The sequence below is a fragment of the Nipponia nippon genome, unplaced genomic scaffold (assembly GCF_047370975.1).
Source record: "Nipponia nippon isolate SJK-2023a ecotype South Korea unplaced genomic scaffold, ASM4737097v1 scaffold_36, whole genome shotgun sequence".
NCBI classification, from domain to species: Eukaryota; Metazoa; Chordata; class Aves; order Pelecaniformes; family Threskiornithidae; genus Nipponia; species Nipponia nippon.
This window is the reverse complement of record NW_028262354.1, coordinates 1,334,281-1,358,829: the sequence shown is the minus strand read 5'-3', so window position 1 is coordinate 1,358,829 and position 24,549 is coordinate 1,334,281. Positions and strand designations below refer to the sequence as shown.

The following is a 24,549-nucleotide window of genomic DNA, read 5'->3' as shown; positions in this document are numbered from 1 at the left end:
TGCCCCCAAAACTGGAGGGGCCTGGACCCCCCCCCCCAGCCCGTATAGGCCCGGGGCGGGCACTATGGGGTCCCCCTGGGCACTGTGACCCCCCCGGGCACTGTGACCCGCCCCCCAGGCACTGTGACCCCCCCCAAAATTGCAGGCCCCCCCCGCCCCATCCCAGGCAGAGGCAGCACCGTCAGGTCCAGTCTTTTATTTGCTTCATCAACACCTCTCCCCGTCCCGGGGGGCCGGGGGGGCCGGGGCTGCGCACCCCAGGGCGCCCGCCCGCGCTGTAAGGGCACTTGTGGGTGGGTGGGGGGCACTCACCGCCCCCGCCCTGGGGGTCCCGCGGCGGGGACAGCACCGTTCCCCCTGTGCGGGTGGGGAAACTGAGGCACAGGGGCCGCCCGGGAGGGCTGGGGGGGCCCGGGGACGGCCCCTGGGGCGGCACTTTGGCACTTGCACGGAGGAGGGGGTGCAGAGGGGAACCCCCCCTTCCCCGGGGTCCTGCGGGTGGGGGGGATCCCCCGCACCCGGGGAGGGGGCATCTCAGATCTTGATGAAGAGGATGGCGGTGACGAGGGCGAAGCCGGCGAGGAGGAGGATGACCTTGGGGACGCGGTGCTGCGGGACCCCCAGCTCCTGGGGCAGGATCTCCAGGAAGGTGATGTAGAGGAAGGTCCCGGCCGCCAACCCCTCCAACACCCCCCGGCACAACCGCTGCCGCGGCCCCGCGCCCGCCGCCACCGCCGTCCCCAACCCCACGCCCAAAGGCGACATCATGGCGAAGAGAACCAAACAGGCGACGACCGCCGGCAAGCGCAGGCGACCCCGCAGCAGCTTCAGCGCCAGGCTGAAGGCCACCGCGCATTTGTGCAGCAGCAGGGCCAGGCAGACGCGCAGCACGGCCCCCTCCGCCTCCTGCAGCCCCAGCGCCAGCCCCTCCAGCACGGCGTGCAGCGCCAGCGCCAGCACCAGCAACCCGGCGCGGACGGCGCCGCGGGCGCCGGCGATGGGAGGCTGCGGCGAAGGGGTTTGGATGGAACCGGTGGGAAGCAGAGCCCGCGTTTCCTCCGGGATGGACGACGGTTCCCGTTGCGCCAGCGCGACCTGCTCCAGCACCAGCACCAGGAAGAAGCCCATGGCCAGGATGAACTCCGGCAAGGGGAACTGCAGCTGTGAGAGTGGGGAAAAAGGGGGGCTCAGCGCCTGCCTGCACCCGGCCCTGCCTGCACCCGGCCCTGCCTGCGCCGCCTGTCCTGGGGAAGGAAGCCGGAGGAGGTGGCTGCCGGGAAGCTGTGGGCAGAGGGAGGATCTTTCCATGAGTCACAGCTGGACATGAGGCCTCTCCGCTGGCCCGGCCCCACCGTCCTCTCCCAGCTGCTCCGCGGCCACCAGCTCGGCCCTGCCAGCTCCCTCCCTGCTGCCCCGTCCCCGCTTCCCCCCAACACTGTCCCATCCCAACTGTCCCATCCCCACCATCCCCCTCCCTCTTGTCCCATCCCTACCATCTTGTCCCCACTGTCCCCTCCCCACCGTCCCCTCCCCACCGTCCCCTCCCCACCATCCCGTCCCCGCTGTCCCCCTCCCTGCTGTCCCATCCCCACCGTCTTGTCCCCACTGTCCCCTCCCCACCATCCCGTCCCCGCTGTCCCATCCCCACTGTCTTGTCCCCACTGTCCCCTCCCCACCATCCCGTCCCCGCTGTCCCCTTCCCCGCTGTCCCATCCCCACTGTCTTGTCCCCACTGTCCCCTCCCCACCATCCCGTCCCCGCTGTCCCATCCCCACTGTATTGTCTCCACTGTCCCCTCCCCACCATCCCGCCCGCTGTCCCCCTCCCCGCTGTCCCATCCCCACTGTCCCCTCCCCACCATCCCGTCCCCGCTGTCCCCCTCCCCGCTGTCCCATCCCCACTGTCCCCTCCCCACCAGCCCCTCCCCGCTGTCCCCTCCCCGCTGCCCCAGCACAGCCAGCCTCCCACACCCAGCCGGAGCTGCTGATCCCAATCCCAGGGCCAAGGACACTGGGAAACCCCCGGGGCAGAGCCGGGGGGGGACACACACAGGGTCCCTGGCGGGAGCAGGACCCCGGGGGTCCCGGGCGCTCACCGTGATGCGCAGCTCCTCCAGCGCCGCGCTGATGCTGGCCAGGTAGTCGGGCAGGAGGTCGAGCAGGCAGGTGGCCAGGAAGACGCCGCCGGCGAAGCAGCTCACCAGGCTGAGCACCGGGCTGCGGGCGTCTGCGGGGCAGGGGGGGCTGAGACCCCCGCCGAGACCCCCGGACCCCTGAGACCCCCCGGATCCCCCAGACTCCCCGGGATCCCCCGAACCCCCCAGGATCCCCCAAGACCCCTGTGACCCCCCAGGATCCCCCAGACCCCCCCGGACCCCTAAGACCCCCCCCAGACTCTCCAGACCCCCCGGAGCCCTGTGACCCCCCCGGGCCCCCCGGGACCCCTGTGACCCTCCGGACCCCCCCGGACCCCCCCCGGTCCCGGGCCGGCCGTACCGGCGGAGCTCGGGGGCTGTCGGAAGCAGCAGAGCGGGGCGAGGCCGCAGGCGAGGGGCAGCAGCAGCAGCAGCACCAGCGAGCCCAGCTTCGCCTCCAGGCCGGGCGAGGGCCGCCGCGCCGTCCCGGGGCTCCAGGCCAGCTCCTCCGCCCCGCCGCCGGTCCCGCTTCCCGCCGCCATCCTTTGCCGGGGCTCCGGGTTCAACACCCACCGCGGGGGAAGCTCCTCCGCCCCGTCGTTGCTATCGCTTCGATCGCGATTCGCATCCCCGGAGCGAAGCGGAGCTACGGGAGGGACGGAACGGGACCGTCAGAGCGGCCGGTGCCGCCTCCCGGCCCCGGTGACTCACAGATCCCTCCCGCCGGCACCGATCGTCCCGTCCTGGGGACCGGGATCGGGATCAAGGACCGGGATCAAGGACCGGGATCGGGGACCGGGATCGGGGACCGGGACAAAGTCTCCGTCCCCGGTCCCGGTCCCGGTGTCCCCCCCCCCCAGCACCGCGCGTCGTAACCAATAGCGGAGCGGAAAACCCTGAGTGACGCGCGTCACAGCCAATAGGAAACGAGAACACACCGGTCCGGTTCCGCCGGGGCGCGTCGGTCCCCTCTCCCCCGTTCCCCCCCTCCCCGGGACCCCGTTACCGGGAGGGCACCGACCCCCGGGCCCGGAGCCACCGTCGGCTGCAGCGAACCGGTTTCCCCGCGGAACGGCTCGTTGCTGTTCCCCGCTGCCACCGGGACCCGGTACCGGGGCAGCCTCGGCCCAACCAGGCCCTCCGTGCCCCCCCCTCCGGTAGAGGGGTCCCGGGGCCACACCGTAGGCGGGAAGCCCGGCCCTTTTACCGGTGTAAAGCTCCGGGGGTGGGACTTGGCTGGGTTTGCCCAGGATACCGGAGATCCTGGTGCACAGCCCCGGGACTGGGCGGAGGCGGCTGCGCAACCGGGAACCGAGGTGGGAAACCGGGGCGGGGGGGCTTGGGGGCCCATCCCCGCTCCGTCGGGGCACGGAGCTGCCAGAGGGTCCCACCGGGCCGGGAGGGGCCCCAGGCACCCTGCCGGGGTGGCCGGTAGCCCCCCCCGTTCACCCTTCGGGCCCAGGTGATGGAACCGGAGGCACCGGAGCTGCTGGACGCTCTCCTGGAGCCGCCGGACGGGCTCTTCCCGGGCAGCATCTTCCCCGATGCCCCCTTCCCCGGTGGCTCGGAGCCGGCCGTCGAGGGCTGGAGGCTCCCGGAGGACGGCGTGAGTGGGTGTTGGAGGGGGAGCGGGGCAGGGGGGAGCCCCCCGAGGGCCGCTGGGGCCGGGGTCCCCCCGTCTCCCCTGCCACCATCTCTGCGGCCGCAGGGGAGCAAAACCGAGGAGCTGCTGCGGCTGACGGTGAACCCCGATGTCGTCTGCGGCCTGGGTGGCCACCTCGCCTCCCCGGGTGGCCACAGCTACCAGGATGCCAGCCCGGAGCCCCGCCGGCCCACCGAGCTCCCGGCCGCCACCCTCTACGAGGTGGTCTGCGACCTCAGCACCCCCCTGCGCGGCAGCGTCGTCTCCATCCAGCTGGGTCAGTGGGGCTCAGCCTGGCAGGGCCGCATCCTGCCGGCGCGGGGCAGGGAGCAGAGCGGCTCCCCGGCTCAGTGCAGGCAGGAGCAGGCAGGGCACGGCCGCCTCTCCCCCCTTGCAGATGACTGGCTGTGCCCCGCGCTGCTCCCCGGTTCCTGCATTGTCAACGAGCTGCCTGCCGCATCCCTGCCCGCTCCGCTGCCTGCAACGCTGCCGGCCCCCAGCCCCACGGTGAGTCCCCGCGGCCCCCTGCCGTGGCCCCGGCCCCCCCAGCCCGTCCCCAAGTGCGTCCCGTCTCTCCGCAGCTGCGTCTGACGGAGGAGGAGAAGCGGCTGCTGGCGCAGGAGGGGGTGATGCTGCCCGGCACCCTGCCCCTCACCCAGGTGCGTGGGGAGGGGGCGGCCACGGGGGTGGGCGCGGGGCAGGGCTCACCCCTCCGCCCCCCCAGGCCGAGGAACGGATCCTGAAAAAGGTGAGGAGAAAGATCCGGAACAAGCAGTCGGCCCAGGACAGCCGGCGGAGGAAGAAGGAATACCTGGACGGGCTGGAGAGCAGGTGGGTGCCGGTGGCACCGCGAGCCGGCACATCCCCGGCATCCCGGCACGTCCCTCACCTCTCCCTGTCTCTGCCCGGGCAGGGCAGCCGCGTGCTCAGCCCAGAACCAGGAGCTCCGAAAGAAAGTCCAGGAGCTGGAGAAGCGCAATGGGTGAGCGCGGCACGGTGCCGGCGTGGGACGGTGCCGGGACGGGCAAGAGAAGGGGCAAACGGGGCGGGCGCTTGCCAACCCCTTGTCCTGCAGGTTGCTGCTGCAGCAGCTACAGGCGCTGATCAAGTCGACGTCCAACAAGGCCGCCCAGACCAGCACCTGCGTCCTGGTACGGCACGCGTACCGCGGCGCACCGGGCACGCCGGCGGCCCCCGGCACCGCTCGGGCACACACGGTTCTCATCTCTCCCCGGCAGATCCTGCTCCTCTCCCTGGGACTCATCCTCTCCCCCAGCTACAGCCCCTTCCGCCGCGGCCCGGGGGGCAACCGGGATGGCGACAGGCCCACCGGAGGTAACGGGGACGCTGCGGAGCCCCGGCTGCGGCTCCCCCCGCCGCCAGCGCTGCCCACCGCGGCGTTCCCTGTTCCCACAGTGATTTCCAGGAACATCCTGACCCAGGGGGAGCCGCTGGGATCGTCTGGAGAAGCCCCATTCCCTGTGCCGGGGTGGCTGCGGGTGGAAGAGGCAGGACCTGCGGCTGCCGCGGAGGATGGAGCTGAGGGGGTGCATGGGAGCACCCCCCCCGGCAGGGAGCCGGGCACCAACGCCTCAGGCCGGGCCCCCCCGCGGGCTCTGGTGGGGACAGCGAAACGGGGACACGGGGACGAGATGTGACAGGCAGCGGAGAGCTGCTCTGCGGCCCTGGGGTGGGGGCAGCAGCGGGGGGACACCCAGCCCGGCCCGGGCAGGGGGTGCTGGGGGTGCCCCCCACCCACCGCCGGCAGCTCTGTGTGCCGATGAATAAACCCGCACCCGGTTTGCACCCCAACGTGTGTCGGAGGGTCCCCCAGGGCTCCAACGGGGGAGTGGAGCCGGCAGCACAGCCCTGCGTCGCTCCCGTCCTCCCGGGCACAAATGCCAGCGTCGCTCCGGTGACAACGATCAGGATTTATTAGGCACCGCGCTCCCCGCGGGCGGGCAGGGCACCCTCAGCCGGTCCCAGGGGACGCCCCGGCGGCAGCTCCCGGCAGGAGTCCATGTTCACGGAGCGGGGCAGGGCCTGCCCCGGGCACCCATTCCTCCTCCCACCCGGTTGGGAGCAGCGGGCGAGCAGAGTCCTCCGCTCCAGGGCAGCCGGGCTTGGCTAAATGGACTCGATCTGCTTGCGGACCTTCTCCAGCGCCTTCCTGTCCAGCACGCGCTGGCGACACACCACCAGCACCGCGAAGACGGCGGTCACGCACATCATGGTACCCACGAACCTCCAGAAAACGTGCGCCTCCATCACTGCGGAGCGACAGCTGTGCCCACGGGGGGTTAGGAACCCTGCAGGGAACAGCCTCGGCCCCAGATCCCTCCGTGTGTCCCCCTGGGCCTCACGGTTGCCCCGTCCCCCCCGGCCGGGGCCAGCACCCACCTCTTGAACTCGTCCCTCTTGGAGGTGGGACAGCTGATCTTCTCGATGAAGCCCGTGGGGCTACACTGCACTATTCTCTTCTGCAAGCAAGAGGAGCCGGTCAGAGGCCGTGGCGGGGCAGGAGCTGCCCCCCGACCCTGCCAGCCCCGGCTCACTCACCGCCTCGAAGCTGGAGCAGCGGGTGCATTCCTGCGCCACCACGAAGTCCTCCACCTGCCAGCACGGCGTGACGGCCACCGGGCTCGCTGCGGAGAGAGCGCGGCCGCTGAGTGCGGGCCCAGCCGGGACCTCACCGGCCTCCCCGCCGAGCCCGAGCCCCCCGCTCCCCGCCGGGCCCGGCCCCGTGCTCACCCGAGCGCCTCTCGTCGCTCACCGCCATCGCCGCCGCCGGCCTGTGGGGAGAGCAGAGACGCTGTGAGGACCGCGCTCCCCCCGCCGGGCCCCGCTCCCTCCCCGGGCCGCCCGCTCACCGCAGGCCGAAGACCAGGGCGCCCAGGACGGCGAAGAGGGCGCAGCAGCGCGGTCCGGCGGGGCCACGGGGCCCCATCGGCGCGGCGAAACTACCGGGCCGGGCCCCGCTCCTCCGCCGGCGCCGCCATCTTGAGGCGCGGGGGCCGCTGGGAGAAGCGGGGGATGACGGGAAGGGCGGGGCGGCGGGGGGCGGGGTCAGGGCGGCAGGCGGGGTTTGGTGCGGGAGAGGCGGGGCTTGAGGCGTTGCGAGAAGGCAGGGCGTGGCGGGGAAGGGGCGTGGCTTTCCGCGAACAGGGCGTGGTTTCCAGCTAAGCGAGGCGGGGTTAGCGCGAAGGGGGCGTGGCTTCGCGCGGCCCCTGCCGCGGTTCCTCCCCGCCCCGTCCCCGGTTCCCGCCGCCGCCCCCGTTCCGCCCCCTCCCCAACAGAGACACCGGAGCCGGGGGCAAGGCACAAGCTGGGCTTTATGGCACAAGATGCGGACGGGGGGGGTCAGCCCTCCCGTCCCCGCTCTGCCCGGGACCCCCCCGCCCCGGTCCCCCGCCCCGGAGAGGCGCCTGCGCTGCCCCGGCGCAGGCGGGGGGAGCGGCGGCGGGGACGGGGAGGCCGGCCCTACGCCAGGGAGCATTTACCCCCGGCCTTCCTCGGCGGGCTGGGCTCCAGCAGGGGCCTGCTGCTGCTGGGGGCCTGGAAGAGGGAGGGGACGGGGTCAGGGGGGGCCGGAGCCGGGGGGGGGGGGGTCCCTCACCCGGTCCCCCCCCGCCCCCAGGCCCCACTCACCGCTTTCCGGGAGGATTTCTGCAGGATGTCCCGCGCCAGCGTGCTGAAGGCCTGGGGAGAGGGGACGGTCAGCGGGGGCAGCGCCCGGGGACGCCCCTGGGATGGGGGAACCCCCCCGGGCTGCTCCCGTTGCGGGGTGCGCAGCCCCCCCCCCGCATCCAGGACCCCCCCTCACCTCCTCCACGTTCACGCTGGATTTGGCGCTGGTCTCAAAGAAGCGGATCCCGTGCTCCTTCGCCAGCTGCGGGACAAGGGGACCCCCCCTTTGACCTGGGGGCCGGAGGGGGGGCCCCCCCAGCCCCATGGGGCCCCCCCCAGTCCCACGGGACCCCCCCCTACCTTCTCAGCCTCGTCCCGCTGCACTTTGCGCTTGCCCTCCATGTCGCACTTGTTGCCGATGAGGAGACGCTCGACCCCGGCAGAGGCGTTCTGTGGGCAGGAGAGGACGGGCAGGACCCCCCCGACCCCCCCGCGTCCCCAGCCCTGGCGCACACCCACCTCCTTGATGCTTTTCATCCAGTTTTGGATATTCTCAAAGGATTTCTCATCGGTGATGTCGTACACCAGGATGATGCCCTGCCAGGACGGCGCAGTCAGTGGGGCAGGGACCCTCTTGGGGGGGGTCTCATCCCCAGGAGGGCACAGTCCCCCCCCCCGAGCTGCCCCAGCCCTTTTGGGGGCTGCCAGCACCCCGCTCCGTACCACGGCTCCCCGGTAATAGGCCGTTGTGATGGTTTTGAAGCGTTCTTGTCCTGCCGTGTCCCTGTGGGAGAGGCAGAGGAGGGTGAGAGCGGCTCAGGAGGAAGCTGGGGGGTCCCCAATCCCAATCCCACCCCCCACCCCCCCTTCCCAACTTACCAGACCTGCAGCTTGATCTTCTTCCCATCGATGTCCACCGTCCGGATTTTGAAGTCGATCCCTGGGATGGGAGGAGAGAAACATGATGGGATGGTGATGCCAGGAGCTGCTATAAACAGTTCCACTCCCAGTCCCAGTCTCCATTTTCCCAGTAACCATCTGGCACCCCGGGAAAGGGGAGGGAGGGCCAAGTCCAGGCCTGGCACTGGCTGCAGTGGGTGGGAGGGGGGCACCGGCAGCATCCCCGAGCCGGCCGGCCACGGCATTCCTGCAGGATGGCATCACCCCGCGCGGCTGCCTGCGACGCTGCCCACAGTGGCGGCGGGGGAAGAGATGGACGGAGCCGCCGGACCCCCCCAAAAGCTGGCAGAAGCCCCCCCCCCCCAGACTCCCATGTCCCTGCACCCCCTCCTTGCTCGGCTCCGTTTCAGGGGCTGAAGCAGATGAGGAGGAGGAGGAGGAAGGGCTGGAGCCGGCCGGGGGGACGATGGTGGGGCACAGCCTGGATCCTGGCCCAGCCGGCAGCTGGCAGGCGGCGTGTCCATGCCAGAGTTTATGGCGTGGGCCGTGCCGGGGCGGCTGCTCCAGGCTCAGGAAATGGCCGTACCAGCGTGGTGGGAACTCGGAGGAGGAGGAGGAGGACGGGGCGGTGGGCGCCGGAGTCCTGGCTCGGTGATGGCTGCGGGGCAGGACCAGCGTCAAGCCACAGCCAACACCGCTGCACCGCGCCGGCTTCCTTCGTGATGCAGCCCCTGGAAACGGCTCCGACCCCCCGTCCGCCGGCCGGGACGAGGCCCGGAGCTGCCCCATGGGGCGGCTGCGGCCCCGGTGCCGTTCCCGGTGCCGTTCCTGCCGTCCTGCCGGTGCCGGGGTGCGGGCAGGAGGCAGGCAGGGCATGGAGAAGGGTGGCGAGGGATGAGAGCGGACCCGGCCGCCCCGGCCGTCGTCCGGTCGCCCCGGGGTGAGCGGTGGGGACGGAGGGGAGGGGAGGCACCGGTGCGGGGGTCCCGGGGGTGCCGGGGGGTCCCGGGGCGCCGCTCACCCACCGATGGTGGAGATGTAGGTGCTGGTGAAGTTGTCCTCGGCGAAGCGGATGATGAGGCAGGTCTTGCCCACGCCGCTGTCCCCGATCAGCAGCAGCTTGAAGAGGTGGTCGTAGGCCTTGGCCATGGCCCCCGCCCGCCGCCGGGCCGCTCTCCCCCGCTGCCGCCACCGGGACCCGGCCCCGGCCCGCTCCCCCGCCTCCCGGGCGGAGACTCGCCTTGAGCCCTGCCCCCGCCATGACGTCACCATCCACCGTGACGTCAGCGCAGTGATTACCCGACGTCACGACTCCCGTACACCACCACCCCCCGCCCCCGCCACGGACGCCTCTCCCAAGATGGCGGCGCCCAAGCGACCTTCCCAACATGGCCGCCACTACGCGACCTTCCCAAGATGGCGGCGCGGCGCGCCCGCGCCTCACATCCGCCCGTGCGGGAAACCCCGCAGCGGATATAGCGGCTCCCGCTTCCGGTGTGGCCCCTTTTCGGTCGCGGCTGCCTCCACGCCACCATGCCCGTGAGTGCGGCCCCGGCCCGGGCTCCCGCCCCGGTCCCCCTCCGGGCCCCGGAGGGGCCGGGCACCGCGGCACGGGAGGGAGGAGGGTGGGGGAGAGGGAAGCGGGTGCGGGCGGGCCGCGCTGTCGGCCTGGGGTGGGCCAGGACCGCCGCCATCTCCACGGCGGGGGCCCCAAGATGGCGGCGGGCGGGGAGCGGGCGCTGACCGGGGCTGTTCCCCCCGCAGCTGGCGAAGGACTTGCTGCACCCTTCCCCTGAGGAGGAGAAAAGGAAGCACAAGAAGAAGCGGCTGGTGCAGAGCCCCAACTCCTACTTCATGGACGTCAAGTGCCCGGGTAGGGCGGCGGGCAGGGCCGGGGGGCGGGCGGGAGGACTCGGGTGATGGGGGGGGCAACCGGTCCCGGTGGCCCCCCGCGCCCCCCTCAGAGCCTTCCCCTTCCCGGCAGGTTGCTACAAGATCACTACGGTGTTTAGCCACGCTCAGACCGTCGTGTTGTGCGTGGGTTGCTCGACCGTGCTGTGCCAGCCCACGGGGGGCAAGGCGAGGCTGACAGAAGGTGGGTAGCGGGGCCGGGGGGCGGCTTACGGCCCCCGCCGCCTCCTCGGGGGGCTCCCGGGGCGGGCTTGGGTCCCGGGGCGGCTTGTGGAGATGCTTCTGGGCTGGAAGGTGATAAAAGCCGCTCTGTTACGGGCATTTTCAGAACTGGGGTGGCGCTTTCCTCTTAAAGCAAGGGAAAAAGTGCTGAATTTCGGCCGGTGAGGGAAGGAAATCCCTGTACAGACGGGATGTAAAGAGGCCGCAGTGTTGCTGACTGCTCTACCTATATTTTTTCCCTTCCTTAGGCTGCTCCTTCAGACGAAAGCAGCATTAAGCGAAGGGAGCGGGGGATGGATGGGACTACTCGCACAGATGGCCGCAGAGAGCGCGAGAGCAGGGGCTGCCGCCGCCGAGCTGCGTGTCTGGGCCTGACCCCCGCGGGTCTCCACGGAAGGCCGACCACAAACGTGACTTGGGTTCTGTCCCTGTAGCCCCAGCCATCTTGCTGTCAATAAATTTTGGATACAATACATACAGATCAGTTTGCTTTTAGTGCTCTGATTCTTCGCTGCGAGAAGGGGGGTTTGGCGGCAGGCCTGAGGTTGGGTTTTGGCTCCCCCGGGTAGGTAAGCGATGGAAGTCGAGGGGTGTTAACCTCTGAGACGAACGAAATGCTTCCCTTTATTCAGAAACAAAACCACCCCTGCGTGCAACGGAGGATCTCTGGCCGCCGTAACGTCGCGTTCCCTGCACGTAGGGATTTGCTTCCCTACGCTCCCTGCTGGGAGCCTGCAGGAGGGCAGAGATGGCCAGGAAGGAGGGGATTACAGGGGGGCTGCTCTGATATCCGAGGATTCCCGGATTCTTCAGCTAGCGGTATTGGAGTCGCGAGCGGGAGGTTTCCTGTCGGCGTCGCCCCTTTTTGCTGGTTGAGGTTCAGATCAGCTCCTGACCGACGGCGCGAGAGAAACGATCGCCCTCGGGTCCGAGCTTTTCTAGAACGACCCAAATTCATTTCCGAAGCTCAGAAATGTGAAAAGCAGCCGCGCGTAACTGCCTTAAAGCTTAGAAAGGGGGGAAAAAGGACACATTTATGTTAATTACTGAACTATAAACCTCTTCTTTCGCTTACTGAGGAACGCGACAGCTGTGGATGCTAAAAGAGCGAAGAGGAGAACGCGGGCAGAGGCCACGAGCTGTTGAGGGATTCCGCGTCGCCGGCAGAGTCGCAGAGCAGAGGGTAAGCGCTGCGCGCAGGTCGCTTCCCCTCCGCGCCCGCTTCAAAGAAGCAGCGTCCCGTAACCGCCCGTGGTCGGGGCGGGGGGTTAACGCCCTTCGGATCAGGGGAACGCAGGCACCGGAACGGTTCCCTGCTCCTTTCCCCATTTCGCTGGGGTGAATTTGAATCTCGTCACCGGGGTTTTGACAGCGCTGTCGTGGTGGGTATTTTATAGCGTCGTAGAGGGGTTTGGGTGGGAAGGGACCCTCAAAGACCAAACGTCTTCACCCAGACGGGGCTGCTCGGAGCCCCGTCCAACCTGGCCTTGACCGTCTCCAGGGATGGGGCACCCACCGCCTCTCTGGGCACCCGGGCCAGCGTCTCGCCACCCTCAGCGTGAAAAATTTCTTCCTTCTGTGCAGTCTGAATCCACCCTCTTTTAGTTAAAACCATCCCCCCTTGTCCTGTCGCTACTGGCCCTGCTAAAAAGCCTGTCCCCATCTTACAAGCACTGGCAGGCCGCAGCAAGGCCTCCCCGCAGCCGCCTCTTCCCCAGGCTGAGCACCCCAGCCCTCAGCCTGCGCCCGCAGCAGGGGCGCTCCACGAGGAGCCCCCCCCGGGCGCTTACCGGAGCTCGCGGCTGCTCTCTGGCCCCTGAGAGCACAGGGAACGGTGGTGAAATAAAACCCCAGGGATTGAACGTGAAAAACGGGGATGCCCCAATTCCCGTACTGCTCCGTGGCCGCTGGTTTGGGCGAGGGAGGCGGTGGCATCCCGAGGGACGCGGGCGGGCTGGGGGAGCCGGCGCGTGTGAAGCTGAGGAGGTCCGGCACGGCCGAGTGCAAGGTCCTGCCCCGGGGCGGGGGCGATTCCCGTCCCGTCCCGGGCTGGGGGGGGGTGGGTGGGGGGCAGCCCCGCGGGGAAGGACGCGGGGGCACCGGCGGGGGCAAAGGAGCCGGTTTTTGCCAGAAAGGCAACCGCGTCCTGGGTTGCCTCAGCCAGGGCCAGGGGGGTTTGTGTCTGTGAGGCCCCTTCTGCCCAATCCCTTCTGTGATGCGACGGACGGACGGACGGACAGTCTGGGGGTGGGTGGCTGTAGGGACGGACAGATAGATGGAGGGACACCAGCTGTGGGAAGGGAGGGACAGACGGACAGCTGGCGGCTGGAGCATCTGGGGGCAGATGGATGCGGGGAAGGGTGTGGAGGGGGAGGGATGGGGGGGTGGTCCCCAGGGACCCCCAGACCCCCCCAGGGACCCCCCAGACCCCCCCAGGGAGCACCGACCCCTCCCAGGGGCTCTCAGCCGGGGTCCCTCAGGGAGCCTGAGCTGCTGGAGGGGAAACTGAGGCATGGGGCAGATGATGGGGCGACCCCACAGCAGGATGGGGGGGGGGAGGCAGAGAGAGGGCAAAATTGGGGGGGCAAAATAGGGGTTAAAAACGGGCACACACAGAAGGGGGGTGTAAAAAAGGGGGTGCAAGAAGAGGGGGGGCAGCCTTGAGAGCAGGGCAGGGCCCCCATACCTCAGTTTCCCCACTTGTGATCATGGGGACGCTGGGGGGGATGTGGGGACACGGGGGCACCCCGGGGGGGACATGGGGACGCTGGGGGGGATGTGGGGACACACGGGGACAGCCTGGGATCATGGCAGAGTGGGGGACACGGGTGACAGTGACGCTGCAGGGACGCGAGGCTGGCGGGCAGAGGGCGCACCCCGATACGCAAACACCTGTGTCACAGCCAGGCCCTGACACACCCCGCCACCACCAACACCCCGCCAGCCGCCCCCACACCCCGGCACACCCTGGGGCCAGCGGGGGCGGAATGGGGCCTTGCGGGGAAACTGAGGCACGGGGTGGCCACACGGTGGGGAAACTGAGGCACGGGGGAACACCCTCACACACACAAAACGGGGACACTGAGGCACACGGCAGCAAAACCACAGCACCTTTATTGTCCCCCTCGCCCCGGGGGGGGGGGTCACTGGTCGTGGCCGGGGGGCGGGGGGGCCACGGCGGCCCCCAGGGTCACCTGCCCGAGGTACGCGGCGTCGAAGCAGCGGCGCCGCTCAGGGCCCTCCCGCGAGCAGCAGCCCTGGGGGTCGCGCCAGGCGTCGCGCGGGGTGGCGCAGAGGGTGGCGATGCCCTGGGACAGCTGTGGACAACACGGGGGGGGGGGGGGGGGTCAGGGTGGCTGTGGGGGTCCCCCAGACCCCGTCCCCCCCCGGGTCCCCCCATCCCATGCTCACCTGCTCCTGGGCGCAGGCGCTTCGCTCCTCGGCGGGCAGCGGGCAGCACGCAGCCGTCATGGCCCCCAGCAGCTCCGGCACCGGCCGCCTGCGGGACACGGACACGGGGGGGGTGTCACCTGGGTGGGACCCGGCCGCATGGGACCCCTTCGACATTGGGGGGGTCCCTGCTCGGGGCGGGGGGCACCCACCTCTTGGTGAGCAGGCGGGTGGGCCCGCAGAGGGAGCGGAGCAGCGCGGGGCCGGGCTGGGCCAGGCTGATGTTGTGCAGCTCCCGGTCGTAGGCAGGGTGGGGGGCGGCGGCGGCGAAGCAGCGGGCCCGAGCGCGGCCCCCGCCGCGCTGGCAGCACCGGTGCTGCTTTGTCTTCACCGCGGCCTCCTCCCGGCAGAACCGCTCCAGCCCCTTCTGCCACTGCGGGGGCGGCGGGGATCAGTTGGGGACACCCAGACGCCTTGGTCCCCCCCCCCGGGGACACCTCGGTCTCGCCTTGGCGCCTGGGTCCCTCCCAGACACCTGGATAATTTCCGGGACACCTGGGTCCCTCCCGGATTCCTGGGTCCCTCCCTGGTTTCTGAACGCCTGGAGCCCTTCCTGGGTCCCTCCCCGGAAGCCTGGGTTCCTCTTCGCCGCCTGGGTCCCCTCCCCGGACGCCTGGGTCCCCCCACCCCAATGTCTGGGTCCCTCTTCCTCGCCCCCCCCCCCCCCCCCGGCACTCACGGCATCGCGGGCGCAGTCGAGGCTCCCGTTGCGGCAGCAGCGGCCGTAGTCGCGCTCCAGGCGCAGCCGCAGGTGGACGCGGGGCCCAGAGGGGCCGGCGGGGCCGGGGGGGCCGGGGCGCAGCCCCCGCAGGCCGCAGATGTTGCCCATGTTGGCGGCGGTGGGCTCGCCGGGGGGGAAGGGCGGCTCGCCGGCGAGGTCCCAGGTGGTGATGGCGACGATCTCGGCGGCGGCGGCGGCCTCAGCGGCAGCAATGGCGTTGGGGTCCTGGGTGAAGCAGCGGCGGCGTGCGGCGCCGTGCTGGTGGCAGCAGTGGAACTGCCGCGTCTTCACCCCGAATTCATCAGTGCAGAATCCGTCCAGCACGTCCTTCCACTGCGGGACAGCGGGGTCAGACCCCCTCCGTGCGTCACCCCCCCCTCCCGGTGTCCCCGTGTCCCCTTCCCGGGCACTCACGGCGTGGCGGGCGCAGGGCAGCGGGTTCTGGCGGCGGCAGCAGGCGTTGAGGCGGGGCCGGAAGGCGTCGAGCGCGGCCGCTTGCCGGCGCAGGTGGGCGAAGGCGGTGGAGGGCAGCTGGGGGGTCGGGGAGGGCGGCGGGGGCTGGCGGCAGTGGCGGGTGACGGCGTCGGACACGGGCCAGGTGGGGGGGAAGCCCTCCAGGGTGCTGCCCCAGACGCGGGAGGGGTGCGGGGGGGGCGTGGCGCCCGCTGCCGCCAGGACGTGGGGGGGGTGCGGGGGGTCCTGCCACTCCTGCAGCACTGGAAGGGGTGAGAGGGGGTGTGGGGACACAGCGGGGGTCCCCGCTGCCCTGTCCCCAGGTGACGCTTGTCCCTGTGTAGCCTCCCGGTCCCCCGGTGTTGCTGGTCCCTCTGTCCGTGGCCCCCCCATCGTGGTGTCTCCCCAGCCCTCGCTGTCCCCATGGCCTCTGTGTCGCCCCCACCCCGTGACCCCCCTGTCCATGTCCCCATCCCAAGGTGTCCCCCCCCGTGTCTCCCCATCCATGTCCCTCCTGTCCCCCCCGTCACCATGTCCCTTCATCTCCAACCTTGGCCATCCCCATGTCCCCCCCATCCATGTCCCCACCCCTGGGTTGTCCCCCCATCCATGTCCCCATGCTCCCCCATCCTCAACACCCCCTGTCCCCATGTCCCCACCCCTGGTTCTTCCCATGTCCCCCCATCCCGGGGTGTCCCCCCCGGTCCCTGTCCTCACGCTGCTCGGTGTGGGGGTGCCGCAGGACCACCCTCTCCTGTTCCACGTACTGGGATCTCTCCAGTGCCGCCACTGTCACCGGGAGGGACAGACAGGGGGTGAGCAGGGGACCCCCACCGGGGAGGGGGGCAAGTGGGGACCCCCGATCCCACGGGTTTCAAGTCCCACCATGGGGAGGGGACCCAGGCGTCCGGGAGGGGACCCAAATGCGTGGACAGGGCCCCAGGGGTCCAGGAAGAGGAACCCAGGCGTTCAGAGGGGACCCAGGCACCCGGGAGGGGACCCAAGTGCTCAGGAAGGGGACCCAGATGTGTGGGCAGGGACCCAGGTGTTTGGGAAGGGGACCCTGGTGTCCTGGAGGGGACCCAGGAATCCAGGGAGGGACCCAGGTGTTCGGGAAGGGGACCCCAGTGTCCTGGAAGGGGACCCAAACATGTGGGCAGGGACACCAGCGTCTGGGGGTGGGACTCAGGCATTCGGGAAAGGGACGCAGGTGTCCGGGAAAGGGACGCAGGTGTGGGTGGGGACCCAGGTGTCCGGGAAGGGCACCCTGGTGGCTGGGAAGGGGACCCAGGTGCAGGTGGAGGGGACCCCAGTGTCCGGGGAGGGACCCAGGTGCCCAGGGAGGTGGCCCAAACATGTGGGCAGGGACACCGGCGTCTGGGAATGGGACACCGGCATCTGGGAGTGGGACACCGGCGTTCGGGAAAGGGACGCAGGTGTCCGGGAGGGGGATCCTGGTGTCCACGGAGGGGACCCAGGCACCCGGGAAGGGGACCCGGCCATGCAGGGGGGGACCCCGGCCTCGGTCGGGGCCGTGGGACTCACCGGCGGCGCCGAAGAGGAAGAGGAGGCCGAGGGCGGCCATGGCGTCGGGCGCTGTGCGGACACTGCCGGTTCTGCCGCCTTATGAAGGGCTGGGCGGGTGCGGGGCCGCATCCTGCGGGGGCTGAGTCACGGCCTGACGTCGCGGCGGGACCGGGGGGCCGGGGGGGGGCCCGGGGGGCTGCGGGTGCTGGACCCCGAGCAGGGTCACAGCCCCGACCCCAGCCCCAGCCAGGCCGGGGGGGCCGGGGCGCGGTGGTCCTGTCCCCCACCCCGGTGGCCCCGTGTGCCCCCCCGGGTGGCCCCGGCCCCCCCCCCCCGACCCCTGCGTCACGGCAGGGGGAAGCGGTCAGATTTTTGTGGTTTTTTGCCCCGTTTCGGGGCCTGCCCCACCCGCTGAGTCACCCCCGGCGCCGGGGGGGCACCCCCGGAGGAACCCCCCGGGGGGGTGGGGGGCTCAGCTCACGCCCCCCACCCACAGCGGGGACACCCCCTGCCGGGGGGGGAGGCGGCAGGAGGGGGCACCTCCCTTCGCCCCGGGGGGGCCCTGGGGGTCCCTGTCCCCCCCCGAGCACGGCCGCATCCTGCCCGGGGCTGAGCCCGAGCTTTTGGGCAGGTGCCCGGTGCTGGGGGGGGGGGGGGAAAGAGCCCCGGCCCCCCCCTGCGATTGCCCAACGCCGCAACGTGACGCGGGTTTGCGCAACCCCCCCCCCCCCCGGGGGGGACCTGGGCGCCCGGAGGGGGGAAATCCCAGGGGGGGGAAGGGGGAAAAGGGGACCCAGGGGTCCTGTGCCCCCCCCAGCACCCAGGGGTCCGGGAGGTGCACCGAGCTGCCCCGGCCTCAGCTCCCACCACAGCTTGGCACTGCTTCCCAGCACTTTAATGGGTGTCGGGGTGGGGGGGACACGCGGACGCGGACGGGGGGGACAGACGGACGCGGACGGGGGGGTCAGAAGCGCTCCTCGGCGTCGGGGACGCGGGCGTCCCGCAGCTCCCGCAGCCGCTGCAGCACCCAGCGCAGGTCGCGCTCCCCCAGCTGCCGGTTGTCCCGCGTCCGGACGCTGACGGTGCCGCGCGCCCGCTCCCGCCGGCCGACCACTGCGGGGGGGCGGGGGGGGGGGGGGGGGGCCCCCGTGTGCCCCCCACCCCGCGCGTGCACCCCGCCGCACCCACCCGTGTTGGGCACGGCCGCCCAGGGGGGTCCCGGGGGGGGGTCCGAAGGGGAGCCCCGGGGGGGGATCCTGGGGGGCTCCCAAGGTATGGGGGGTCTACAGGAGGAGTCCCAGGGGGGTCCCAAGGTGTGGGGGGGGTCTACAGGGGGGGTCCCAGGGGGGTCCCAAGGAGGGGGGGCTCTTGGAGAGTCCCGGGGGGGCTACAGGGAGAGTCCCAGGGGGGTCCCAAGGAGGGGGGCTCTTGGGGGTCCACAGAGGAGTCCCGGGGGGGTCCTGGGGGGCTCCCAAGGCGGGGGGAGGGGTCTACAGGGGAGTCCCAGGGGGCCCAGGGGATCCTGGGGGGCTCCCAAGGCGGGGGGGGTCTACAGGGAGAGTCCCAGGGGGTCCCGGGGGGCCCAAGGTGCGGGCGTCTACAGAGGGGTCCCAGAAGGTCCCAAGGAGGGGTCTCGGGGGGGGGGGGGGTCCAGGGTGTCCCAAGGGGTCCCCAAAGGTCGCAGGGGATCCCGGGGGGGTCTCGGGGGAGCTGCAGGGCAGTCCCAAGGGGGGGTCCTAGAAGGTTGCAGGGGGGTCCCAAGGAGGGGTCCCAGTGTCCCGTGTCCCCCCCCACCCCAGCAGCTCCCGGTTCGGGTGGGGGGTGGTCGGGTGCTGCTGACTCAGCGCAGCCAGTCCCAGGTGGGGGGGTCCCGGGGGTCTGGGCTGTGCCCCCCCTTACCCAGCTGGAAGTTGTAGTGGGCGAGCTGGGCCCGGCGGATCTTCCTGGCCAGGGTGGCCCCCGTGTCCCCGTCCAGGTCGGCCACCACCCCGCCCCCCCGCAGCACGGCCTGCACCTGCGCACGGGGGGGACAGGGCAACGGGGGGACGTGGGGGGACTGGGGACACAGGGGAATGGGGGGACGTGGGGGGGACAGGGAGGGACGGGGGACACAGGAGACATGGGGGGACTGGGGGGATGTGGGGACATGGAGGGACAAGGAGGGACGTGGGTGGGAAACAAGGGAATTGGGGGGACATGGAGGGACGAGGGGACACGGGGGGACAAGGAGGGATGGGGGGACACGGGGGGACAAGGAGAGGCGTGGGGACATGGGGGGACAAGGAGGGACGTGGGGGGGAAACAAGGGAATTGGGACATGGAGGGACAGGGGGGACGTGGGGGGGAAACAAGGGAATTGGGACATGGAGGGACAGGGGGGACATGGGGGGACAAGGAGGGACGGGGGAAACAAGGGAATTGGGGGGACACAGAGGGACAGGGGGGACATGGGGGGACAAGGAGGGAGGTGGGGGGACACAGGGGGCACAGAAGGGTGAGGGGACAGGGAGGGACAGGGGGGACACAGGGGACACAGGGGACACAGGGGAACGGGGGCCACAGAGGGACAAGGAGGGATGGGGGGACACGGAATGGGGGGACATAGAGGGACAAGGAGGGATGTAGGGACACGGAGGGAAACAAGGGAATTGGGGGGACACGGAGGGATGTGAGGGGACACAGGGGGCGCAGAGGGGTGGGGGGGACAGGGAGGGATGGGGGGACATGGTGGGGATAAGGAGGGATGGTGGGAATGGGGGGACACAGAGGGACACGGGGGGGACGTGGGGACCCAGGAGGATGCAGGGGGACTTGGGAATGGGGGGGACACAGGGATGGGGGGAACTTGGGGACCCGGGAGGATTCAGGGGGTGTCAGAGGGATGGGGGGGGGACACAGAGGGGACACGGGGGGGACGGGACACACACACGCTCACCTCCCGGGCGTAATCCTCGACTTCGGGCGCCTGCGGGATGACCATCGCCTGCAGCGGGGACAGCCAGAGCGGCCTGGGGGGTGACATCGGGGGGTGCCCCAAGGTGAAAGAGAGATTTTTTGGGGGGGGGGGCCCCAAAAGGACCCGGGGTGCCCCCCAAGGGGGCAAACCGGGTCCTTTTGGGGCCACCCCCCCCCCCCACTCACCATCGGCCACCGCAGCTCTCAGCCAGCACAGCCACCATGCGCTCGACGGAGCCCAGCACCGCCCGATGGATCAGCACCGGCCGCGCCGGCCCCCCTGTCGCGCTGGGGAGGGGGACACCGGGGGTCAGGGGGGTGCAAGGGCGGGGGGGGACCCCCAGCCCCAATCCTGACCCCCCCCAGCCCCAACCTGGCGTATTCCAGCCCGAATCTTTCCGGCATTTGGAAATCCAGTTGGACGGTGCCGCATTGGTGCTGCCGTCCCAGTGCATCCCGGATCCGGATATCGATCTATCGGGAATAACGGGGGGGGGGGGGGTCACGAAAGATCCTGGTTTGTCCCCTCGGGGACCCCCTCGTCCCCAAAATCTCTCACCTTGGGGCCGTAAAAGGCGCCGTCGCCCGGGCTCAGCTCCCAGGGCTGCCCGAAGGCACGGAGGCTCCGCTCCAGCTGCTGCAGGGACAGATTGGGGGGGTCGGGGGGGGCGAGGTGGGGGACACGACGCAGGGGGTGTGACACAGGGGACGCCGCGGACAGCTGCGATGGAGGCGTGACGCAAGGGACGACACAAGGGACACGATGTGAAGGCACAACGCAGGGGACACGAAGCAGGGGACACGATACGAAGGCACAAAACAGGGGACACAACGTGGGGACACGACGCAGGGGTGTGACACAGGCAGGACGTACAGGTGCGATGCGGGGACCCGACGCAGGGGATGCGACGCACGGCTGCGACGCAGGGACACGACACAGGGACGGGACAGCAAAGCCGGGAGGTGACACGTGGGACATGCCGCGTGCAAGGGAGGCGATGGCGCAGCTGGGAGGTGGCACACGGGGCACCGCAGGGGACACAATGGGACAACGCAGGGGACGCCGCAGCAGAGCTGGGAGGTGACGCGCAGGACGCGGGGGCAAAGCTGGGACAGGACAGATGGGACACGGCGCAGGGGACGCCGGGCACAGCCAGGACGCGATGCCCAGGACTTGGGGACACAGCGGGGAGGGGACCCGACACGGGATGTGGCAGCAAAGCTGGGGCGTGATGCCCAGGGCACGTTGTAGGGGACACCATGGCCAGGCTGGGACGCGGCGTGTGGGACACGGGGACAAAGCCAGGACACGGTGCAGGGGACACGATGCGGGGGACATCACCGGGAACACGCCGGCAAGGCAGGAGGCGAGGCAGGGAACATGGCGGCAAAGCTGGGACGCGATGCCAGGGACAGCGCCTGCGGCAGGGCCACGCTCTGTCCCCGTCCCCGTCCCACCTGCTCGGCGCGGTCCCAGGTCTCGGGGTCCCCCAGGAAGCCGGGGGGGCGGGTGGCCAGGGCCAGGCGGAAGGAGAAGCCCAGCACGGCGTAAACCGTCCGCACGAAGTCCAGGCAGGCGTCGATCTCGCCCTCCAGCTGGGGAGGAGGCGTCAGCGGAGGGGGTGACGCGGCGTGGGGGGACACGGGGAGGGGACAGCGGGGGACACTCACCTGCTCCAGCGTGCAGAAGATGTGAGCGTCGTCCTGCTGGAAGCGCCGTACCCGCGTCAGCCCCGTCAAGCTGCCGGGGGGCTCATTACGGTGCAGCACCCCGAAATCAGCCAGGCGCAACGGCAGCTCCCGCCACGAGCGTGGCCGGTGGGCGAACATCAGGCTGCGGACGGACGGACAGACGGACGGTCAGATGCATCGTCAGCCCCTGCCGTGTCTCCCCCGTGGCCCCCTCACTCACCAGTGGGCCGGGCAGTTCATGGGTTTGAGGGAGAGGGTCTCGGTGCCAGCGGTGAAGGAGAACATGTGGGTGCTGTAGTGCTGCCAGTGCCCCGAGAGCTCCCAGAGCCGCGGGCTGAAGACATTGGGGGTCACCACCTCGCAGAAGCCCCTCGCCCGGTACTCGCTCTGCGGGGACGGGGACAGGGACGGGGACATCAGTCCGGCCCCATGGCGCCTGCCCCAGGGGGGCTGCGGGAGCTGCAGCCGTGGGCGCTGCAAGGATGGGGCACGGCGGGGAGTTGGGGCGCGACGGGGCCTGGGGGCGGCAGGGATGGGGCGCAGCGGGGCCGTGCTGCAGGGCAGGGTTGGGGCGCACGGCTGGGGGGCAAAGGCAGACCCCGATTTCTCCCCCTCGCCCCCGGCGGAGGCGACGGTGACGCCGTACCCTGATAAAGTCGACGAGGGTGTTGTAGACATGGGCGCCGCGGGGCAGGAAGAAGCAGCTGCCGGGGCTGAGCTTGTGGAAGAAGAAAAGCTCCTGCTCCTGCAATGGGGGGGGGCGTTAATGGGGGGTTGCCGGCGGCCGCCGGCACCCCCCCATTAACGCCCACCCCCCCCCCAAACCAGCGTGGGGCTTACCCGACCGATGCGGCGGTGGTCCCGCAGAGCGGCCTCATCCTGCGCCTGCTGCCAGTCGGCCAAATCCTGGGCGCTGGGGAAGGCGACGGCGGTGAGGCGTTGCAGCGACTGGCGGCCACCGGCCCCTTGCCAAAACGCGGCCGAGCTCTGCCATGGGGTGTGGGGGGGGAAATCAGTGGGGTCCGGATGCCGGGGTCCCCTCCCTGCCCCGCGTTTACACCTACCGTCAGGACACGGAGGGCTGCGATCAGCCCCGTGTGCCGGAGGAGGGGACCGGGGCAGAGCTGCAGCAGGGGGCCGCACCTGCAGGGATGGACGGACGGATGTGGGGACGGACGCAGGGACCCCAGATTCATCCCCTCCCCGGTGCCCCCCGCGCTCACCTATAGACGGTGGCCGTAGGGGACGTCACCTCCTCCTTGATCTGCTGCAGCTGGAAGCTGTTGTCCTGAGAGGGGGGACACCGAGGTGGGTGACAGTGGCACGGGTGACACCGAAGGGGTGACACTGAGGAGGGGCAACACCGAGTGGGGGTGACACTGGTCCCCGTTAGCATCACCCTGGTCCATAACCTCAACCGGGAGGGTCCTGATGTCCCCAAACTGGGCTCCCATGCCCCATCCTGGGATGCGGAGGGGACGCGCTGGGAAGGGGACACGCCAGGGAGGGGACACGCCGGGGGTCTCACCTTGAAGAGCTCAGCCAGCTGCTGGCGGGTGGCCTCGAGGCGCTCGAAGCGATGCCCGGCGCGGGCAAAAGCCGCACAAGCGTCCTCCAGCGCCGGCAGCTCGCCGCGCTGCACCGTCCTGCGGGCGCGGGGACGGGCTGGGGACACGGTGCCCCAGGGGGGGACCCGTGTGTCCCCCCCTCTCCTTACCTCTGCCCCATGTGGACGTCGCAGAAGAAGCCGTCCTCGGTGGCCTGGGCGCTGCAGAGCGTGGCCCCGAAAAACTGCTCCGCCACCGCCCCCAGGACGCAGGCGCCAGACTGCCAGAAAGCCTGGGGGGACACGGAGGGGACACGCTGTGAGGGGAGCGGGGCGCGGGCCCGGCCCCCGTGTCCCCCGGGACTCACCGCCCGTCCCTCCGGCGTGGAGAAGTCGAGGAGCTCCAGGTCGGTGTCGCTCTCCAGGGGCCGGTCGAGGTCCTGGAGGGTCCCGTTCACCCGGGCCACCAGCGCTGCCTCCGCCAGGCCACCCCTGCGGGGACACCGGGGGAACACCGTGGGGACACCATGGGGACCTGGGGACCTTCTGGGGACCCTGCAGGGATGCTAGGGACCTCGTGGTAACACTGTGAGGACCCTGTGGGGACCTTGTGGACACCGTGGGGACCCTAGGGACAGCGTAAGGACCCCATAGGGACACTGGGGACCTCGTGGGAACACTGTGAGGACCCTAGGGACACCATGGGGACACCGTAGGGACCTTGTAGGGATGCTGGGGACCTCGTGGAGACACTACAGACACCACGAGGACCCTGGAGACACCCCTGGGATGATAGGGACAGTGTGGGGACCCTGTGGGGACACTGGAAACCTTGTGGGGACCCTGGGAACACTGTGAAGACAATGGGGACCCCGTGGGGACCATAGGGACAGCGTGGGGACGCTGGTGTCCCTGTGGGGAAACTGTGAGGACCCTGGGGACACTGTGGGGACCATAGGGACAGCGTGGGGACCCGTGGGGACCCTGTGGACCCCGTGGGGACACGCTGGGGACGGCAGGGGCAGTGTGGGGACCCCGCGGAGCCCCTGGCTGTCCCCGGCGGGGAGGGGAGGGAGGGACGGGGCCCGCACGTACCCCAGCTGCGCGGCCACCTGGAAGGGGGTGGTCTGCAGGGCCCGGCCGGGCAGGCGGCCCCCCCCGGGCAGGGCGATGCGGATGGGGGTCCCCGGCGGGGAGCGGCCGGTCCCAGCTCCATCCCGCTGCTCCTGCGCCGCCCGCAGCTGCTGGAAGAGCCGGAGGCGCTCGGTGAGGCGGGGCTCCGGCCCGGAGACCTGGGGAGCGGAGAGGGCAGGGGTCAGCGTGGGGTTAACGGGGAGTCGGGCCGCCTGGGTCGCCCTCGGGTGCCGGTCACGGCAGCGGGGGGGTGGGGGAGGACGCCGGGGTCCCGGGGGAGGGGGGGGGGGTGCCGAGCGCACCCGGTGCCGGCGCGGGGCTCCCGCGAAGAGCAGCCGCCCCCCGGTGCGGGCGGCCGGCATGGCGGGAGGCTCCGCCCCTTCCGCCGCCGGCCGGATGCCCGCCCTGGAGGCGGAGCTAAAAGTCAGAGTCCCCGCCCAGAGGCGGGGGTCAGACGCTGGATAGTCCCTCCCATTGGCGGGAACCGCGGTGGAATCCCCGCCCAGAGGCGGGGCCAGGCAGGGAGGGGCCCACCTCCTGTGCGTATGGCGGGAACGGCGCGTGCTGCCTCAGCCTCGTCCTCCCGTTCCCCCCCCCCCGGGAGGCCGCGTTGGACTCGCCCAGCCGTGGGGAAA

General features: G+C 71.2%; 7 protein-coding genes across 17 annotated transcripts; 2 read left to right on the top strand and 5 right to left on the bottom strand.

Moving 5' to 3' along the window:
• Nucleotides 1-181: 181 nt before the first annotated feature.
• SLC39A1 (solute carrier family 39 member 1) lies at nt 182-3,436 on the bottom strand. Of its 2 annotated transcripts, none has more exons than XM_087772380.1 (4): nt 3,342-3,436; nt 2,496-2,780; nt 2,096-2,226; nt 182-1,161 (listed from the first exon to the last, which is right to left on the bottom strand). In XM_087772380.1, the coding sequence occupies exons 2-4, from the start codon at nt 2,674-2,676 to the stop codon at nt 535-537; spliced, it is 939 nt and encodes a 312-aa protein (XP_087628506.1). In that variant the 5' UTR covers nt 2,677-2,780; nt 3,342-3,436; the 3' UTR covers nt 182-534. The 2 variants fall into 2 exon arrangements, with proteins under 2 accessions (XP_087628506.1, XP_087628505.1); XM_087772379.1 differs by lacking the exon at nt 3,342-3,436 and adding an exon at nt 3,156-3,302.
• CREB3L4 (cAMP responsive element binding protein 3 like 4) lies at nt 3,327-5,545 on the top strand. 5 transcript variants are annotated; one of them, XM_087772349.1, is made up of 9 exons: nt 3,327-3,450; nt 3,597-3,740; nt 3,843-4,053; nt 4,174-4,283; nt 4,358-4,435; nt 4,501-4,607; nt 4,690-4,758; nt 4,852-4,927; nt 5,015-5,545. In XM_087772349.1, exons 2-9 carry the CDS (start codon nt 3,600-3,602, stop codon nt 5,432-5,434), a joined length of 1,212 nt encoding a protein of 403 aa, XP_087628475.1. In that variant the 5' UTR covers nt 3,327-3,450; nt 3,597-3,599; the 3' UTR covers nt 5,435-5,545. The 5 variants fall into 5 exon arrangements, with proteins under 5 accessions (XP_087628475.1, XP_087628474.1, XP_087628476.1 ...); XM_087772348.1 differs by having other exon boundaries at nt 3,597-4,053; nt 5,015-5,111; nt 5,193-5,545; XM_087772350.1 differs by having other exon boundaries at nt 3,597-4,053; nt 5,015-5,111; nt 5,219-5,454.
• Nucleotides 5,546-5,687: 142 nt separating this feature from the next.
• On the bottom strand, nt 5,688-6,945 carry JTB (jumping translocation breakpoint). The gene is made up of 5 exons (XM_087772420.1): nt 6,647-6,945; nt 6,528-6,568; nt 6,336-6,421; nt 6,177-6,256; nt 5,688-6,060 (listed from the first exon to the last, which is right to left on the bottom strand). Exons 1-5 carry the CDS (start codon nt 6,721-6,723, stop codon nt 5,904-5,906), a joined length of 441 nt encoding a protein of 146 aa, XP_087628546.1. The 5' UTR covers nt 6,724-6,945; the 3' UTR covers nt 5,688-5,903.
• A 145-nt stretch (nt 6,946-7,090) lies between these two features.
• RAB13 (RAB13, member RAS oncogene family) lies at nt 7,091-9,690 on the bottom strand. The gene is made up of 8 exons (XM_087772397.1): nt 9,329-9,690; nt 8,283-8,343; nt 8,127-8,187; nt 7,923-8,000; nt 7,764-7,853; nt 7,600-7,665; nt 7,425-7,475; nt 7,091-7,331 (listed from the first exon to the last, which is right to left on the bottom strand). The coding sequence occupies exons 1-8, from the start codon at nt 9,573-9,575 to the stop codon at nt 7,257-7,259; spliced, it is 729 nt and encodes a 242-aa protein (XP_087628523.1). The 5' UTR covers nt 9,576-9,690; the 3' UTR covers nt 7,091-7,256.
• Nucleotides 9,691-9,715: 25 nt separating this feature from the next.
• RPS27 (ribosomal protein S27) lies at nt 9,716-10,915 on the top strand. Its single transcript, XM_087772509.1, has 4 exons — nt 9,716-9,842; nt 10,068-10,176; nt 10,288-10,398; nt 10,685-10,915. The coding sequence occupies exons 1-4, from the start codon at nt 9,837-9,839 to the stop codon at nt 10,711-10,713; spliced, it is 255 nt and encodes an 84-aa protein (XP_087628635.1). The 5' UTR covers nt 9,716-9,836; the 3' UTR covers nt 10,714-10,915.
• A 2,614-nt stretch (nt 10,916-13,529) lies between these two features.
• Nucleotides 13,530-16,823, bottom strand: ECM1 (extracellular matrix protein 1). The gene is made up of 7 exons (XM_087772238.1): nt 16,606-16,823; nt 15,778-15,849; nt 15,022-15,323; nt 14,566-14,940; nt 14,039-14,259; nt 13,848-13,935; nt 13,530-13,753 (listed from the first exon to the last, which is right to left on the bottom strand). The coding sequence occupies exons 1-7, from the start codon at nt 16,643-16,645 to the stop codon at nt 13,580-13,582; spliced, it is 1,272 nt and encodes a 423-aa protein (XP_087628364.1). The 5' UTR covers nt 16,646-16,823; the 3' UTR covers nt 13,530-13,579.
• A 642-nt stretch (nt 16,824-17,465) lies between these two features.
• Nucleotides 17,466-24,312, bottom strand: TARS2 (threonyl-tRNA synthetase 2, mitochondrial). 6 transcript variants are annotated; one of them, XM_087772234.1, is made up of 18 exons: nt 24,217-24,312; nt 23,876-24,072; nt 23,149-23,272; nt 22,952-23,073; nt 22,763-22,880; nt 22,458-22,522; nt 22,299-22,377; nt 22,075-22,221; nt 21,881-21,979; nt 21,455-21,621; nt 21,214-21,376; nt 21,001-21,138; nt 20,102-20,179; nt 19,916-20,016; nt 19,729-19,830; nt 19,523-19,595; nt 18,487-18,715; nt 17,466-17,700 (listed from the first exon to the last, which is right to left on the bottom strand). In XM_087772234.1, the coding sequence occupies exons 1-18, from the start codon at nt 24,274-24,276 to the stop codon at nt 17,552-17,554; spliced, it is 2,211 nt and encodes a 736-aa protein (XP_087628360.1). In that variant the 5' UTR covers nt 24,277-24,312; the 3' UTR covers nt 17,466-17,551. The 6 variants fall into 6 exon arrangements, with proteins under 6 accessions (XP_087628360.1, XP_087628363.1, XP_087628358.1 ...); XM_087772237.1 differs by having other exon boundaries at nt 18,487-18,601; XM_087772232.1 differs by having other exon boundaries at nt 22,952-23,272.
• Nucleotides 24,313-24,549: the final 237 nt, after the last annotated feature.